Here is a 17,001-nt window from a genome sequence, read left to right as displayed (position 1 = left end):
AGTGTCTATTTAGTGGTTAAAACTCTATATTTAGTGGTTGAAATTCTGTATTTAGTAGTTGAAAGTGTTTGTTTAGTGGTTGAAAGTGTCCAAATAGTTCCTGAACTATGTAATTATTGTTTGGAATGTGGTTGAATTCTATAATTAGAATTTTCCTTACCTTTTTCTCTTCTCATTTTCAGCTTTCATGTTCAACCTTTTTTTTTAAATTGAGTTAATAATGTTCGAATAGTGGCTCATGTGTTTACATAGTGTTTCCCACGTGTAAATAGTAGTTAACACTGTGTAAATAGTGGTTCCAACTCTACCATCAGTGGTTAATGGGTGTTCGTAGTGATTAAAACAATATAAATAGTAGTCCAGGGTTGTAAAAAGTGATTCATTGGATCCGATTCCTTCTAGTTTAAATTGGATCATTGGATTGGATTCCATTTACTTGAATAGTGGTTCAGGAGTGTTGGAATAGTGGTTCATAGTGTTGGAATAGTGATTCATGTGTTTATATAATGTTTTTCAAGTGTAAATAGTGATTCAGAGGGTATAAATAGTGGTTCTAACTCTACCATCATTGGTTAATGGGTGTACGTAGTGGTTAAAACAATATAAATAGTAGTTCAAGGTTGTAAAAAGTGATTCATTGGATTCGATTCCATCTAATTTAAATTAGTTCATTTGATTGATTTTCACCTACTTGAATAGTGGTTCAGGAGTGTTGGAATAGTGGTTCATAGTGTTGGAATAGTGGTTCATGTTTTCACATAGTGTCTCCTAAGTGTAAATAGTGGTTTAGAGGGTATAAATAGTGGTTCCAACTCTATCAATAGTAGTTTATGGGTGTAAGTAGTTGTTAAAAAAACAACCGAGAGTCAACTCAAGCTTTGATTTCGAAACTTATGTTTTCATTAAAAATTGTACTGAAACGTTGCAAGGCGCCTCAAGAGTTGACTTCAAAAGAAAATGAACCTGAGTCGACTCTAAAGTCGACTTTGAAACTACTGTTTTGCTTTAAATCGACTCTAAAGTCGACTCCGAACCTTATGTTGCATATCATAATAAGCAGAAGCCTTTTTGAGTCGCCCAAATCATACAGAGCTATGTATTGACACGTCCAAATCTTGAACATGTAACATAACAATGAACTTTTCCCTCTACGTATATTCAATTAAAGACATTAAAGTGGTCATTCATTTGTTCCTTCCATGTAGATTCAATTACAGAGAACAATTACAGAAGTTAAAGTGGTCATCATCTGTTCCTTCCATGTACATTCAATTACAGAAATCAATCAACGACATTCAAAATTTCCTTCCATGTACAATGTTGGCAAAGTCGTATATATTGACACGCACATACACACCCTCTAAGAATTCATCGAGTAGAGTTCTTCTCATAGCAGTAATATCAGTGTGCACAATCAACTTTCATATCTGCTCAGGCATTCCATTTCCTTAATAACAAATAGCCTACAATCAAAGCTGGAAGAAATGAAGACCACATCAAGTTAGAACTGAAGAGATTTCAAAGTTGTAGGGACCATTTGAAATCAATTTACACTACCAGTTTTTTTAAATGGGCTGTTGAGCAGGTCCATCCACTTGAAATGCACGTATATCTACATCTTTCGCCTACCATACTTAACCCTAAAATTTGTGCTACATCCCTAACTTTGAACCACTAGTATCACACCACCTATTCTAAACGCCAAAAGTTGTTTTTGCCAACACCATACTAAAACGGTCATAAGTTTTTTGTGCAGTTCGACACCTCTACTTTGACCAAATGTCCAAATGAGCTACTTTTTATCAAATCTACATGCCCTTTCCAAAGTTTTAAAAGACTGTATGCAGTCGTGAAAACAGGAAGGACAACATCTAGATGAAAGATAAATAGTCTGTACTCTGTAGAAACAAAACCATTGCAGTAAGTGAACAGATATTATACCGGAGTAGATACATACTAAAGACAATAAAATATAGACACTTTCAACCACTAATTACATATTTCAACCAATAAACCACTACTACACCACTTTCAACCACTAATTACAGATTCCAACAACTATTTTCTCATTATATACAGTTTGCACAAGTATTTCGACACTTCAGACCACTACACTAACACTTTCAACCACACACATTTCAACTACTAACTTATCACTATAAACCACTATTACACCTATTTGGATCACTATAGTAACTCTTAACCAATTACAAACAATAATTACAGAGTTTAACCACTAGTTGGACACTTTCAGCTACTAAATAGAAGATTTCAACCACTATTGTACCTGGTTGTGAATTATCATACACTATTTACACACTGTCGAAGCACTAAAAGACACTTTTAATAAGTAATTATAGATTTCAACCACATTTCAAATACTAATTACGAAGTTCAACTACTATTTGGACATTTTGAAGCACTAAAACAAATTTTAGCCACCTAATTTCACATTTTTAACCACTATATTACACAGTATAGACAATTTGAATCACTAAAAAGACACTTTCAACCACTTATTATAGAATTCAACCACATTCCAAACAATAATTACAGAGTTCATGAACTATTTGGACACTTTCAACCACTAAACAGACACTTTCAACTACTTAATACAGACTTTCAACCACTAAATACAGAGTTTCAACCACTAAATAGACACTTGTAACCACTAACTTGTAATTGTTAACCACAATATTACACCTACTTTCTCATTTTCAACCACTACTTGGACATTATAGATTTTTTAACTACTATTTACATATTAGTGGTTCAAACAGATACTTACAACCACTAATCATATTTTCAACCACTAAATAGACACGTTCAACCACTAATTACATATTTCAACCAGTAATTTATCACTATTACACATATTTCGACCACTATGGACACGCACTTTGAACCAATTTCAACCAATAATTCAAGATTTCAACCACTAACTCCTCACTGGAAACCACTATTTCAATACTATAAACCACTATTGTGAAAAGTGAGCGTCATCGGTCGAGTAGATAAGCTTATCTACTCGGTCGGCTAAATATAGTGGGGGCCCACATTTTTTGGGTGATCCAAACCATTCATTTGAAAGGTCCTTACCTAGATAGGGTGTCCACAAAAAATCAGCCCCATAGGATCATCCTAACCCATCCAAAAGTGGAGGGAAAAAATGCTAAGATTTGTGACAAAAAGTGTCTATCCATTTTTTCCATTTTCCCTCCATTTTTGGATGGGTTAAGATCCTATGGATCTGATTTTTTGTGGACACGCTATCTAGGTAAAGGCTTTTCAAATGAATGGTTTGGATCACCCAAACAATGTGGGCTCGCACTATTTTTAACCCGGCCGAGTAGATAAGCTTATCTACTCGACCGAGTAGGATCACTTTTCCGACCACTATTTTATAAATTGAAATACTATTTAGGAACTTTCAACCTCTATTTAAACACTCTAAACCACTAGGGTTCTCAAACACAGAAAAACCCTAACATAATCCTAAATAGTGGTTGAAATTGATTTTGCAAAACCCTAACAAAATCCTAAAAGCGGTTCACATTTGCAAAATAGTACTAAAATCCTTACATAGTAGTTGAAATTTATTTTGCAAAACCCCTTAATAGCTATTGAAATTTGTTTTGCAAAAAGTAATAATAAAATAATGGATGTGATTGATAGATGTGAGTGAGAAGGAAGAGAGAGGTAAACGAAGAGAGAGGTAAGTTTCAAAAGGTAATAATAAAATAATATATGTGATTGAAAAAAGGTGAAGGGCATTTTTGTCCTCCAAAATCCATGAACAGTGAAAAGCACTTCATTTGCACTTCTTTTTGGTTCTTTTCAACTTCCCACTGCTTTTTCAATAATAGTCCAAAAAAATGATTTTTTTGTCATTTTCCCTATTAAAAAATCATTCCATTCGCGCAAGCATAGCTACCCACGAGCGAAGAATGACATAGAGATCCAGAAGAAGCGAAAAGACGAATGTGCCCTCCATTTCTTCTCAAAAGACAAACAACCCTTTTCTTATGTATAACAGAACTCCGTTTTAAACCGAACAAAAAAAATAAAAAACGTGCTTTCTTTGGTTGTCCCTTTAATAGTCCCTTTAAAGCTTTTACAATAAAAATATATATCTATGGGGCTGCTTGGATACATGGAATTTAGAATCCAGGTTTTAGTTTGAAAGTGCTGTAAAATTCTAGATTTTGCAATTTATTCTTGTGGATTTTAAGTAAGAAATTCAGGTTTCAGAAATCTCTCCCATGTATTTAGATTTCTAAAACCTGAATTTAGGACGATCTCCTACTCTCTCAGCTCAACGAAAAGTGGGGTGAGAAATCAGAAAATGACAGTCTCCTTCTCTTATCTGCCATCCAAGATTGTGAGGAAATCCAAGATTCTGAAATAAGCGTATCCAATCCGACTATTTGTTTGAGTAAGCTTTGAAACCACTTGTTAAAAGCAAGAGAAGCAAAAACTCCAAAAACACAAAAGCCACAGAACGAGAGTGGGAAAATTTATCTCCTTTTTGAATATTTTAATACAAAACATTACACCACCCTTCACTTCTTCATATTCACGTTTTGTTGGCACACACTGCCTTTTATAAACAAAAAGAAACCATCCTAATAGGACTCACTCCACTAATCACAATCCTCTTCTAATTCAAAATTAACCACAAACAATTCTATTCTAATTCAACCACATAACTAACCACAAATCCGTATGATTTCCAACTCCACCTCAAATTAGAAACTTTTTCTATCTACCATTAAACAAGTCCTAGTTTAATTAGAACTCGCCCACATAAGTTTTTTTTTTTTTGGAATGGAACCACATAAGTTTTTTGACATCACGTTTTAAAAAATCGTAGAGGCATGTGAGGACTGGGGGATTTTTCAGGTGGTTGAACATGGTGTGGACACGGGTCTTGTTTCGGACATGACCCGGCTAGCCCGGGAGTTCTTCGCGCTCCTGCCGGAAGAGAAGCTCCGGTTCGATATGTCCGGCAGGAAGAAGGGTGGGTTTATCGTCTCCAGCCACCTTCAGGTACTTTTTTTTTTTTTTTTTTTTAAGTATGGGCACTACTGTTTTTTATAATTGCTTCTATGGTAGTGTTTTCTGATTGTCTGTTAGTACTTAGCTTGGTAAACTCGTACAAGAAAAGGATATTAAAGATAGGAGAGAGGGGGTGCGAATATTAAAACGGGGGTGGCTGTGAATATTAGTTTGTGTTAGATCCGATTGTATCTATTATACGTTTGGATCCTACGTTTTTCAATGTTGCGAAAATACCCCTTATAAATATACATGAGGTTTTTTCATCGTTGTGAAAATACCCACATGAGTAAACTACGATATGAAGGGTAGTTTGTTCATTGGAGCCTTCCATTCAGAATCTTAGGGGTTGATGCAGGTGCATCTCACAAGATTAAGAAGATCAACGGTCAGATTGGAAGATATCATACAATGTCCAAATCAACGGCCCAAGTTAAATACTACGAATCAAAACTTTTAGGTTTAATAGGATTCTTTTTAATTTTTGTTCCTAGTGTTGGACGTCCAATATGGAGAGTTTTTAGGAGTTTTTTTAGAAAGTATAAACTTAGAGAATTTTAAGGATTGAGTTAGAGTTTTATTGGGAGTCTTCTTTATTTTAGCCAAAGTTTTGGTTTCAGTACAACTAGAAAAGTGGATTTCTTTTGATTTAGTTTTAATTTAGAAAAATTATAGGAGTTCTTTTGATTTAAACGTCCAAAGTGGAAGAAAATTCCAGTTTTAGTGGTATTAGGACACGTCCATGTAAGCATTATAAATATCCACCGTGGTAAATTATTAACAAGCTTTTGATGAATAAAAATTTATTTTGTTGCCTCGGATTTGTCCCGTTGCCGGAAAAGTCAAGCCATCTGCTGCTTGCTTGTTGTTGCCGTCTACGCAAGCCACTTGTTGCTTGCCATCGTCGCCAAAATCCCTATTCAAAGCCACTTTGAATATCAGCCCTTAAATCCCCTAAAACCGATATCCGTCTCTGCGTTAGGGGTGCAACTTGGGTTGGGTCAGGTTGAGCTTTGGTAAACAATGAATTGGAATCAACCCGAACCCAACCCGATTTAAGGTAAAATCACAACCCAAAATCCCAAAAATCGACTTGAGTTGCACCCCTTATTCAGATCTAGGATGCTCTGTCGGATTTTTTTTGGTTACCCCTGGTCATGACCCAAAATAATTTCAGACATTACAATATGAATCCAATGGACATGGTCAATTGCATTGATCGATATAGCCAGATCCTGTCCATTAATGTTTGGATCGTTTTGATCGGCCTATTGACACCCTAGATATTAGGGGTGCGACTCGGGTCGATTAATTGTTTAGAATTTGCTTGAGCTTTTACCATAAAATTGGTTAGGGTTTGATTTCAATTCCTTTTTTTATCAAAAGCTCAACCCGACATGACCCTACCCAAATTGCACCCCTACTACATGGAAACATGAGATTATTTTTAAAATTTTGAAGAGTTGATTTTGTATTTTTAATTTGCCGTAAGTAGGATTTATGGTCTGACTTTACTGAACAATATTAATATGATTCACAAAATTGTCCATTGGCATGGTGCACCTGTTGAGAGTCGTCGGACATGGGGTGGGAGGGGCTGGCCGACGTGGGGTTGTCCCAGTTAAACTAGGAATGGTAGTTTCCATAGAGTAGTATATTTAGAAGTTATTTTCAGAAGGAATTCGTGTCCATCTATTATGGTCAGTTAATTACTTGTGGTTAGAGTCCTTGTTAGTTTGTTTTTGCATGGAGTTTTAAGGTGTGAGTGTTTTTGGAGTTTTAAGGGGCGTGGGTGGGTGGGTGTGTGTCAGTGTGTGTGAGTGGCGTGGTAGTGGGTGTGGGGGTTTGTTAGTCCTTATTATTAGGATTGTGTTTTTACATTTAGAGTTGGAGTCTTGTAAGACAAGTGCAAACCATGTATATGAGAGGAGAGAGTAATAGTGGTGTGCGTTTACTTGGTTAGAATAATGTTTCAATATGACAATTTATATTCCACTTCGTTTACTAAGGACGCTCCTTTTAATTTAGTGGTTTTTAATAAAATTGTTATCGTAGTCATAAAAATCACAGCCCTGTTCATTGTTGAAAATTTGAAATAAAATCACGAATCTATTGCCACCCTTTCTTAGTTTTATTTTATTTTTACTTTTTTGGTAGGTATGCTGGGGTTAGGCTGGACCCCTACCAGATATATTGAAAAAAGGAAGGATTACAAATTCAAGGGGCTTAAAGGCCAAGCAAAGAGGAACAGGCACCCCAGGGCATCGAAGGAAAAGAGAGAGGGCCTTTTTAGAGGCATTAAACATGGAAAATTAAATTACAATCTATAATAAGGAGCTCCAGTGGAGTTGCGAGCAATAAGATCCAGCAGTTGAGGCGGGATGTCTTGAACTTGAATATCATCTCCTCTGCAGATCGCAATCCGTCTTTGAGAGAAAATCAGCAGGCTCATTTCCTTCCCTCCAAAGATGGATGATCTTCCAATCATTGAAGCTGCTAAGAAGGGATTCAATTCTGCCAAGAAGCATGATAGCTTTCCAGGGGCATTTAGACTCCTTTTGAGATGGTTTCGACAGCAGAAAGGGAGTCAGATTCCACCCAGATTTTACAAATGTTTTTGGATTTGGCTAACTCGAGCCCATGACTAATAGCTTGAAGCTCCAGGATGTTGATTTCTGATTTAGCTTTCTGAGAGGAGAATAGAGCTGTTGTCGTGCCGATGTGATCTCTAATGATGCCTCCAATAGAACCTTCTGAGTCGGTGAGCGACGCATTGGAATTCAATTTTGACCATCCAGGATCAGGTTTTTGCCAGATGCAGGACTGCATTTTATCCTTTTTCTCAAAGAGTGGGGGGTCGAAGTTTTCAGAGAAGAATTTAGATCGAATTAGATCTCCATCATTCAATTTCAGAAAACAGATGCGGGATCTCACTGAGTGGAGGATGTGCTTGAGGACAGATTGCTTGTGAGTTTCTTTCTTTTCATGTATTCTTTTGTTTCGCTCGAACCAGATAAAGAAGATAGCAGTTTGAAAAGCTAATCTTAGAGCAGTAGCTGACTGAACTTTACCACGGGAACATCTCCGGAGCCATTCCTCTTCAAAGAGTAGTGATCTTTTTGGATTTTTCCTGAGATTGAATCCCCAAAGGACTGAGTTCCAAACCCATCTAGAGTATGAACATTGAAAGAAAATGTGATCAATTGATTCGTGTGCGGTATGGCAGAGAGGGCATTTGAGATCTCTGTTTGGGCCAAGGAATCCGAGCCTATCTCTGGTAGTTAATCTCCCATTAAGAGCCAGCCAAGCAGTAGTAGCAAATTCGGGGACATGACCAGGGAACCAAATGGAGGGTGCCCAGTTGATCCGAGGAGATTTCTTCTGGATTGAATTCCACGCAGACATAGAGTCGAATTCTCCTGAGGATGATGGCTTCCAAATAGCCATGTTTGAGGGACCAGGGGTAATGATGGTCGTAGAAATGATCTCTTTCAGGTCTTGGAGATGAGGGTGCCACGAATTGCCTGAGTATAACTGAATTACCTGGACATTCTTTGGATGGATGTTGAAGGAGCCAGCAGAAACGATATCAGAAATAGCGCCATTAGGGTGCCAAGGTTGCTTCCAGAAATCGATGCCTTTACCATCACCAATAGCATAGCAGACAAGCTTCTTCATTATCTCCCTAGTCTGGAGGATCCCTCTGAATCCCCACGAGGGGGAGGAAGGCATTGGGATAGTCCAGAGATTCTGTGATCTGATATATTTGCGGGAGATCCAATCTTTCCAGAGGGAAGGCTTGCCGGAGGCTAAAGCCCAAAACTGTTTCATCTGCCCCACCTGGTTGATATCTCTGAGGTGTCTAATACCTACTCCTCCCTCAGCTTTTGGTTTGCAGAGATTATCCCAGGCAATGAGGTGGATATTTTTGGTTTGATTAGACCCAGACCAGATAAATTTTTTGAAGATTTTCTCAATTTCCTCCAAGATTTGGATAGGCAGATTGAATGCAGCCGACCAATAGACTTGGAAGGAGATTAGAACTGTTTTGATCAACTCAATCCTCCTAGCTCTAGACAAGGTGAGATTATTCCAAGCAGCTAATCTTTTCCATATTTTGGAAACCAAAGGAGAACAGTCTTTGGCTGAGAGCTTGGAGGTGATGAGGGGGGGCTTGAGGTAACGGATGGGTAAGGAACCAGAGGGAATACCAAGGATATAGCATATGAGGTCTTTTTGAAAGTTGTTGGAATTGTTGAAGAAAACCTCACTTTTTTGTCTATTCAAGGAGAGGCCAGAGCAATAGGAGAATCTGTCCAGGCAATTGGCGAAAATGACCACGTCATCAGCCAAAAGAAGATGGGAAATATGGATATCTTTCTTGGAAAAGGGAGTGGAAATGGTCTTTGAGAGGATTACTTCATTGAGGATGCAGGTAAGCATTTCCATATGGATGTAAAAGAGAAGGGAGGAGAGCGGATCACCTTGTCTAAGCCCATTAGACGAAGGAAAGAATCCTTGAGGAGAGCCGTTGATGAGCACAGAGAAGACAGGGGTGGATATACATTCAGTAATCAGTTTGACTCTTCCAGGGAGCGATAGCCACCGTACCGATTGCTCCAGTGCAATTATTCTTCGTTGGATTTTCTTCTCCTATTAGTAAGTGACCCACCTGCACCACGAGTCCTTGAAACCTATTTTTTTCATGAAACAGATAAGAGATTTATGACAAACATTGTCAAAGGCCTTTTGGAGATCAAGCTTGAGACACGTAGAGGAAGATTGGGATGCTCTATGGAAGTTGTGCAGTAAGTCACGGGTGAGAAGGATGTTTTCCTGGATTGATCTACCCTTGATGAAAGCAGTTTGATTCTGGCTAATAATATCCCCTAGAACACTATGGAGCCGATTATCCAAAATTTTGGAGATAATCTTATAAAGAAAGTTGCAAAGAGAAATGGGACGATATTTATCTGGGAAACAGGAGTCAGTGCTCTTGGGGATAAGGGTAATGAAGGTGGCATTGACTTCCTTGAGGAGATTACCAGTCACAAAGAAATTTTGCACAGCTTTAACTACATCATTCTTGATTAGATACCAGAAGGCTTTGAAAAACTCTCCATTAAAGCCATCAGGCCCAGGGCTTTTGTTCCCATCAGCTTCTTTGACAACCTTTTCAATTTCTTCACAGGTAATTGGGGAGCAGAGGTTTTCAGCTTGGGTTAGAGTAAGACATTTTGAGCTGGTATGGACTCAAGGGAGGGGTCACGGTGGTTCGAGTTCAGGATGGACTGGAAATGAGAGACAAAAATCTGATTTACCTTGGCTTGATTTGAGGTGATTTCCCCATTAGGCAAAGCAGTAGCCTGAATACAGTTGATGTTTCTCCTGGAGTTGATTGCAGCATGGAAGAAGTTGGAATTAGTATTCCCATAATTCAGCCAAGAAATTCTCGATTACTGTCTTGCAATCTCTTCCTCTCTCCTGGCAGTTAACAGGAATTGATCTTTTAAAACACTTTCTTCCCTTCTTAAAGCCAGATTCTGAAGATCAGTGGAAATTTTCTTTTGAATGTCCTCGTGTTTCTGCCTTACAATGGGAAGCTGAAGATCAACCCGACCAAAACTTTCTTTGTTCCATTTTTTCAGATCATCCTTTGTTTTCTTTAATTTAGAGACAAGCAGAAACATGGGGTTACCAAAGGTTTCAGATTGCCAAGATCTCTCGACAATCTCGAAAAGAGAGGAATCCTCAAGCCAAGCGTTGATGAATCTGAAAGGCTTAGCATCAAGGGGAGGGGATTCTTGGGTTTGAACTACGATTGGGGAATGGTCAGAGATGTTAGGATATTTATAAATTCCCAAGGAATTGGGGAATTTCTGAATCCAAATTCCGTTGACCAGGGCTCGATCCAAGCGCCTCAATTTGATGTCTCCAGATTTGGAGCAGTTTGACCAAGACCCTGCCCAACAGTTTTCAAGTCAAGAAGAGAGCAATCATCAATGCAGTCATTAAAAGCATTCATATCATCAATGTTTGGGGGAGCTCCACCTAACCTTTCAGAGTGGAATATGGTACCATTGAAGTCTCCCACCAAAAGCCAAGGCTGAGAAGAGGATCAAAGTGATCTGAGTGCCTCCCATAGGGCCTTGCGTTCCCCCCCCCCCCCCCCCTAATTTCTAGCATAAATGGCTGAGAGGAGGAAAGATTCTTTGGATTGGAGATGGGCAATAGTTCCATGTATGTGCTGGTCAGAGTCTCCCATAAGAGTAAATGATATGGTACTTGGGTTCCAACTGATCCAGATTCTACCTTTATCCACATGGGCATAGTGAGCATAATGGTTCAGTTTGGGCAGATTGTATCTATGTATTCTTTGAAGAAATTCGGTCTAGCTTTAGTTTCTAAGAGGCAAATACATGGAGCTTTTCAAAGGAAATTAGATTCTTTCCAGCTTCTCTTTTTGAAGTGGAACAGAGGCCTCTAATATTCCAACTGCCAATCTTGATCATTGCGAACTGTTGGAGGTAGGGGGGGTGGGGCGCTACTACAGGAGTAGTGATGAGGGGAGGGATTTTCAAGGTAAGCTGATTATTGGCTATAAGAGATAAGTCAGGAGGGAGAGTTCTTTGGGAGCTAGGGGGATCCTCCCTAAGGGGAGTAGAAAGAGGGTCAGAAATACTAGCTACAAGAGGAATTTGCTGAGTATCAGGGGGATCTATAGAGCCAAGGACAGAGAATTTATTAGCAGTTGGGAGGGTGGAATGAGGAGTTTCAGAATCCAAAGTTATGGGATCATGAGTATCGGCAGAGGAATTAGAAGTCAATTGAGCCTCGGAACCAGATTCTCCAAAGGAGCTTCCTTGAGGGAATGATTACTTGTCTCTTCAGAGGGGGTGTCTATATGATTTCCAGGGTTGGGGGAAGGAGTGAAGGTTTTTAGGACCCATTTTTTGGTTTGACACTTCTGAGCAGCCTGATAGGTTGAAGTTGATCTAGCTTCAGGAGGGGACTTTGGGCATCTATCAGAAGAATGGGAGAAATCCTTACAGGAATGGCAAACAGTAGGTTTCCAATCATATTCAATTGATTGGGGATATGAATCTTGGGGAGTGTGGATTTGGATGGAGTCAGGAAGGATCTTATCAGCTTCAACTTCTATACAGACTCTGGCAAAACCCAGTCTTGTTCCACTAGCAATTTGGGAGTCCATATAGAGAGGTTTTTCGATGGAGCTTGTTATTTTACTGAGACCAGTTTTGGACCAAAACTTTAAGTGAAGACCCGGAAGCTTAATCCATAGAGGAATTGAGGACAATTTACGCTTTTCGAGAGAGCAACAGGGAGCCCATTTTTGTAAGATGAGAGGCCTCCCCCCTACATTGTGAACCTGGCTTTCGAGAGCGGTTGTGCAATATTCTACATTAGAGAATCTTATGAGGAAGAAATGCTTGGCCATTGGGTGGATTTGGAGGTCCCCTTTGGTTTTCCATTTCCGAAGAAGAAAATCACGGAGGGCTAGAAAGTAAGGTTTTTTACCCAACAAGTAACCAAGAATTATTTTTCGACAGAATTATTTGATTGGCCTCCAAATTTTTTTAGGTTACGTACTACAATGAAAGCATATCTCTCAAATTTCAAAGTGTATCAGAAAATCTATCCTTCCTAAATATATAATCTTTCCTAAAACAGCTCCAACTTTCTCTCCCATGAATAGGCTCTCCCGCTTATCTACGATATCTTCCTTAATCTTCACAGTCTCTTCCTTATGTTACTCCTATTTAGGAAACACGCTTTGCTCTCTAAAGGAAAAAAAAAAACCCTCTCCATGTCAAAGGTATGAAGTATGAACGTTGGTGATGGTATTTTTTGTTTTTTTTTTATGTTTTTTTTTTCTATTAGGAAAATTTGTCTCTATTGCTTCATCTCATTAGTATTTTATTCAGTTTAATGTCAAAAACAACCCTTTATAGTTTTTACCTCCAACTCTCTCTATCTCTGTCTCTTTTAGATGTGAAGAAAGGTTTATTTGCAACTTTGCTTCCCCTTCTTTTAAAATTTTTGTAAGTTTGCTTCCCCTTCTTTTAAACTTTCGACATACGTTTTAAGTTTAGGGGCTGGGAATTTTTGTCTTCAAATACATATTAGTTTTTACCCTACAAATTGTTCTCCCTACTTTACTTAAAAATTTGCAAATTATCTTTATAGTAATTTACCTTTTTGGTCACCCCGTGCATCGCACGGGTTGTCCACTAGTATATATGTAAAACGGAATCCTGGACGATGTAGGAGAGCCACGTGTCCTCTTGAAAATGACAAGTTTACCCTCCTAATCTTTTAAGCGGTTTCCAATTGTAGATTTCCCTTCCAATCACCAATACTCCCATTAGTTTTTTATAAGCCGTTTTCCCATTGTAGATGTCTTTCCAATCACCAACTTTAGTAACTCTCCGATTATTTTTTGCCAAAATTCTTCAACGAAATCTTCAAAAATTATTATAAAGATTTTGGTATGTTGCCCATTTTAAAATTTTCTATAATGTTATTTTTGGTCATTCACCCCATGCATCGCACGGGTTGCCCCACCCACTAGTGTAAATAAATAGCAAATAGCAAAGTGGATGTGAGTCCAAATTTAGAATGCATTTATGTTTTTGCAAAGCATCCTCACATGTTTTTTTGCAAATTAACTCCTTATCTATCGTGTTATTCATTACTATCTTTCTTAATAAAACACCAGAGCATGTCCCACTTAATTGAATCCATTGAAGAAAAGAGGAATTACAAATAATTGATAATATGAGAACATTAATGTTACGAACCCGATCCGGTTCGTAACGATTGTGATCTTCTTAGAGGGAAGATCAGCCTTTTGATCCACTTCGAGGGAAGGATCAATCCTCCTTTGTGCACAAGACACAATTAGTCAAACTAATTTCTTCATTCCTTTCATTAACATTAGCTTGTGCTTATATAAAGCACTTACAAATAAACATAGAAAATGATAAACATAGAAAGATCTTATGATAAGAATAGAAATAGCCAAATAAAGATTATCCTAATCTAAGTAGGTATCCTAATCTAACATAACTACTAAATATATTAAGATATGATCTTCTTTTTTTTTGAAATGTATATTAAGATATGATCTTATTCACTAAAATATCTAATTAACCTATTCCACTAAGTGGGACCCATCTAGGTACAGATCAACCAATCAATGGTCTTTATCATGAGTTTATGTTGAATCATTAAGATCATATCTTGATGATGAACATTTGGGCGGTGAACTCACAAATTTAAGTTCGTGATTCTTATGGTCTCTATTTTTGCCTCCAAAAATTTAGTCAAAAATGGAAATTTTTTACATGAATCATATTCGCACGTAGTGTGCCTAGCTGAGCTAGGTGCTCAACCCCATGTGCCTAGGTTTCTTTCTATCCAAATAATGGTTGTAATAGTTTTATAAGACCGACTAGCCGAAAATATTGTCTATCAAGATGGAAATGACAGCCACTCGATGTACACATTGTGAAAAACCAATTACTCCCAAAGCTTAAGTTGTTAGAGTTGGTGTTTTATAGTCATTTATAACACTCCCCCTCACATGTGGCCCCTCCTTTTTTTGGTGATCACTATTAGAGAATATCATATCCATTCAGATCTGATCGTTGGGTTGTATGTGGTAAATCAGGTATTTTCAATAGATTAGGTAATTCAGATCAGGATGATCTTATTCTTACCATTATCCCTTACTCTGTTGATCTCTAAGTGCTTTATATAAGTACTTTTCATTGTTAATGAAAATCATCCGATGATTAGTGGAAAACCAATATGTACTTTTCATACATATTGCCTCACGTCAGGTCGATGTCCCATCACAGGACAACCTGATGGGTCAAGGTTTGAGTTTGATGCCAAACAAATACCTTATTTGAAAGATTGAGGCACACAAATATCATCTGCCGTTTTAATGGACATCTTTTTCATCAATACTTGATCAAAGGTTTTGAACTATTCATTAGGGTGAGACCAATGCCAATAGGATGTCCATGTGATGGCTAACTATTTTGACGGACTCGATCACACAGACATGATTGTGGGTTCGACCCACAAAAATCAATGGTTTAGCTTTTCATGGAGGAAGTCTTAAACAAGGCTTAAAAGATCGAGGGGCTAGGATCGTCCGATCAAAGTGGGGTCGACAAATATGTGTGAAACTTACCAACGACAGTCTGATCAACGGACTTGATCATGTCCACGTGGCAAATATGCTACCCAAAATGTGGGTATTAAGAAAGAGACTAATAGCCACCCTCTTTTCAACACTTCTTTAAATTCACATGCATCTGTGTTGGCAGACGTGAACGTATACCCACTCCAGCCAAAGCCACACTTCTTGCGATTTTTTGTATAGGCACTCAACATATCAATTTATCACTCAACATATCAATTTATCGCCACATTTCATTGTGATGATATTTTGAAATTTCAATTCTTAGTTCAACTATACATTTTCTGAGTTTTTATATGGTGCCCGACCGCCAAGTACCTAGCTAGCGGTACCACCCTTGATATTTGATCCAACAACAGACCACTTTTTCAGAGTCTGCTGTTGGATCAAATATCAAGGGCAATACTTTTGAAGTACTGCCCACAAGGAACTTCAAGGTCGGGCACCACATAATCTCTCACATTTTCTAAGGTTCAAGAATCTTCCTCAAGAAAATGAATAGGGGTGTCAAGGAATTCAATTCGGATGGGATCCACCCATGTCTTGGTTACGACGTCTTATTCACAGTGTTCTTTGGACCCTACTTTCAAGTTTCAATGATTGGATCAGAATCACTTCGAATCGGACCGTCCATATAGAGTACCCAAGGTCGTATGTACGTAGGTACAATTAATTTGGAAAAATCTAAATAGGGGGATTGGGAGATGATCATGACAAGCAGCATTAGAGCGGAGGTTCCTCAGCCCTGATAGACCCCGCCTCCTCTTTAGAGGCTAAAGATGAGCTTTGATGGTTCAAGTTTCGGCAATCCGAGTCCGGCAGGCGTAGGAAGCCTTTTCAGGAATGGGGCAAGAGATGTGTTATAGGCTTCTCAGGTCTATTAGGCAGGAGGAGAGCTATCGAGGTGGTGGTTAGGGCACTCCTATGTGGTATTTGCATATCATCGAGTGTACTGTTAGAGCATCTGATTATTGAGCGGAATTCACTGAACGTAGTCAAATGAGTAAAGAAAGGGGTTGATAATCGTGGAAGTTCGTGGACACCATTGAGGAGATCAGGGACACAATGGTGGCGACAAAATCAGAGATAAGACATGTCATGATCAAACTAATGCAGAGATGGATTCACTTGTTCGGGCGAAAGTTAGTAGAGAGGAATTCCAAAGGGAGATTATAAATTCGCACCCACTGTAGGATAATTCGCACCCCTTTAATGTGAATTAATGTCAAAAAGGAGGGTAACATGAATAGACTTTAACGCATTTTTGACATCAATTCACGTAGAAGGGGTGCGAAAAATTCTACAGGGGAGGAGAATTTATCATCTTCCATTACAAATATTTTACTTCCTAACTCCTTGAGAGGAAGTTCTAGTGGCGGTTATTTATGGCCACTTGTGTTGTTTCCTTTGTATGCTGACGGTTATGTTGGGGCCACTTATGTTGTCTATATTGCTTTTGTGTTTTCATTTTCTTGTATCAGCTTCTCGACCACCTTTCATCCGCCTTTCATTAATACATTATTCAAGAAACATTGGAAAAATCTAGAATGTTATCACTATTAGTTTGTGTCAACGAAGTTTGCATAATCAATTCCTTATATGTGACTAATTTATACTTTTAATTAGTAAAAAAGAGCTCGTAAATAAAGGAATTAATATAAACTACATTGAAGCATCTAGACTATAAAATTAATTTAATGCCTAATTAA

The 17,001-nt window shown here is 38.2% G+C and overlaps 1 protein-coding gene across 1 annotated transcript; it reads right to left on the bottom strand.

Annotated features, from left to right (window-relative positions):
• Positions 1-7,605: 7,605 nt before the first annotated feature.
• On the bottom strand, positions 7,606-12,517 carry LOC143885903 (uncharacterized). The gene is made up of 5 exons (XM_077389944.1): positions 11,938-12,517; positions 10,519-11,020; positions 10,380-10,446; positions 9,793-10,230; positions 7,606-9,711 (listed from the first exon to the last, which is right to left on the bottom strand). The coding sequence occupies exons 1-5, from the start codon at positions 12,515-12,517 to the stop codon at positions 7,606-7,608; spliced, it is 3,693 nt and encodes a 1,230-aa protein (XP_077246059.1).
• Positions 12,518-17,001: the final 4,484 nt, after the last annotated feature.

Source organism: Tasmannia lanceolata, unplaced genomic scaffold, assembly GCF_043159265.1.
Source record: "Tasmannia lanceolata isolate RefF3 unplaced genomic scaffold, GAP_Taslan_0.1 ptg000011l, whole genome shotgun sequence".
Lineage (NCBI taxonomy): Eukaryota > Viridiplantae > Streptophyta > Magnoliopsida > Canellales > Winteraceae > Tasmannia > Tasmannia lanceolata.
This window is presented reverse-complemented; position numbering and strand designations above follow the sequence as displayed.

Coding starts and splice junctions, on each gene's coding strand:
- LOC143885903 (XM_077389944.1), bottom strand. CDS start 12,517: ATGGCCAAGCATTTCTTCCTCATAAGATTCTCTAATGTAGAATATTGC. Junction 10,231..10,379: donor TCACCTCAAATCAAGCCAAG/GTAAATCAGATT, acceptor GAAATTGAAAAG/GTTGTCAAAGAAGCTGATGG. Junction 9,712..9,792: donor TCCAAAAGGCCTTTGACAAT/GTTTGTCATAAA, acceptor ACTTACTAATAG/GAGAAGAAAATCCAACGAAG.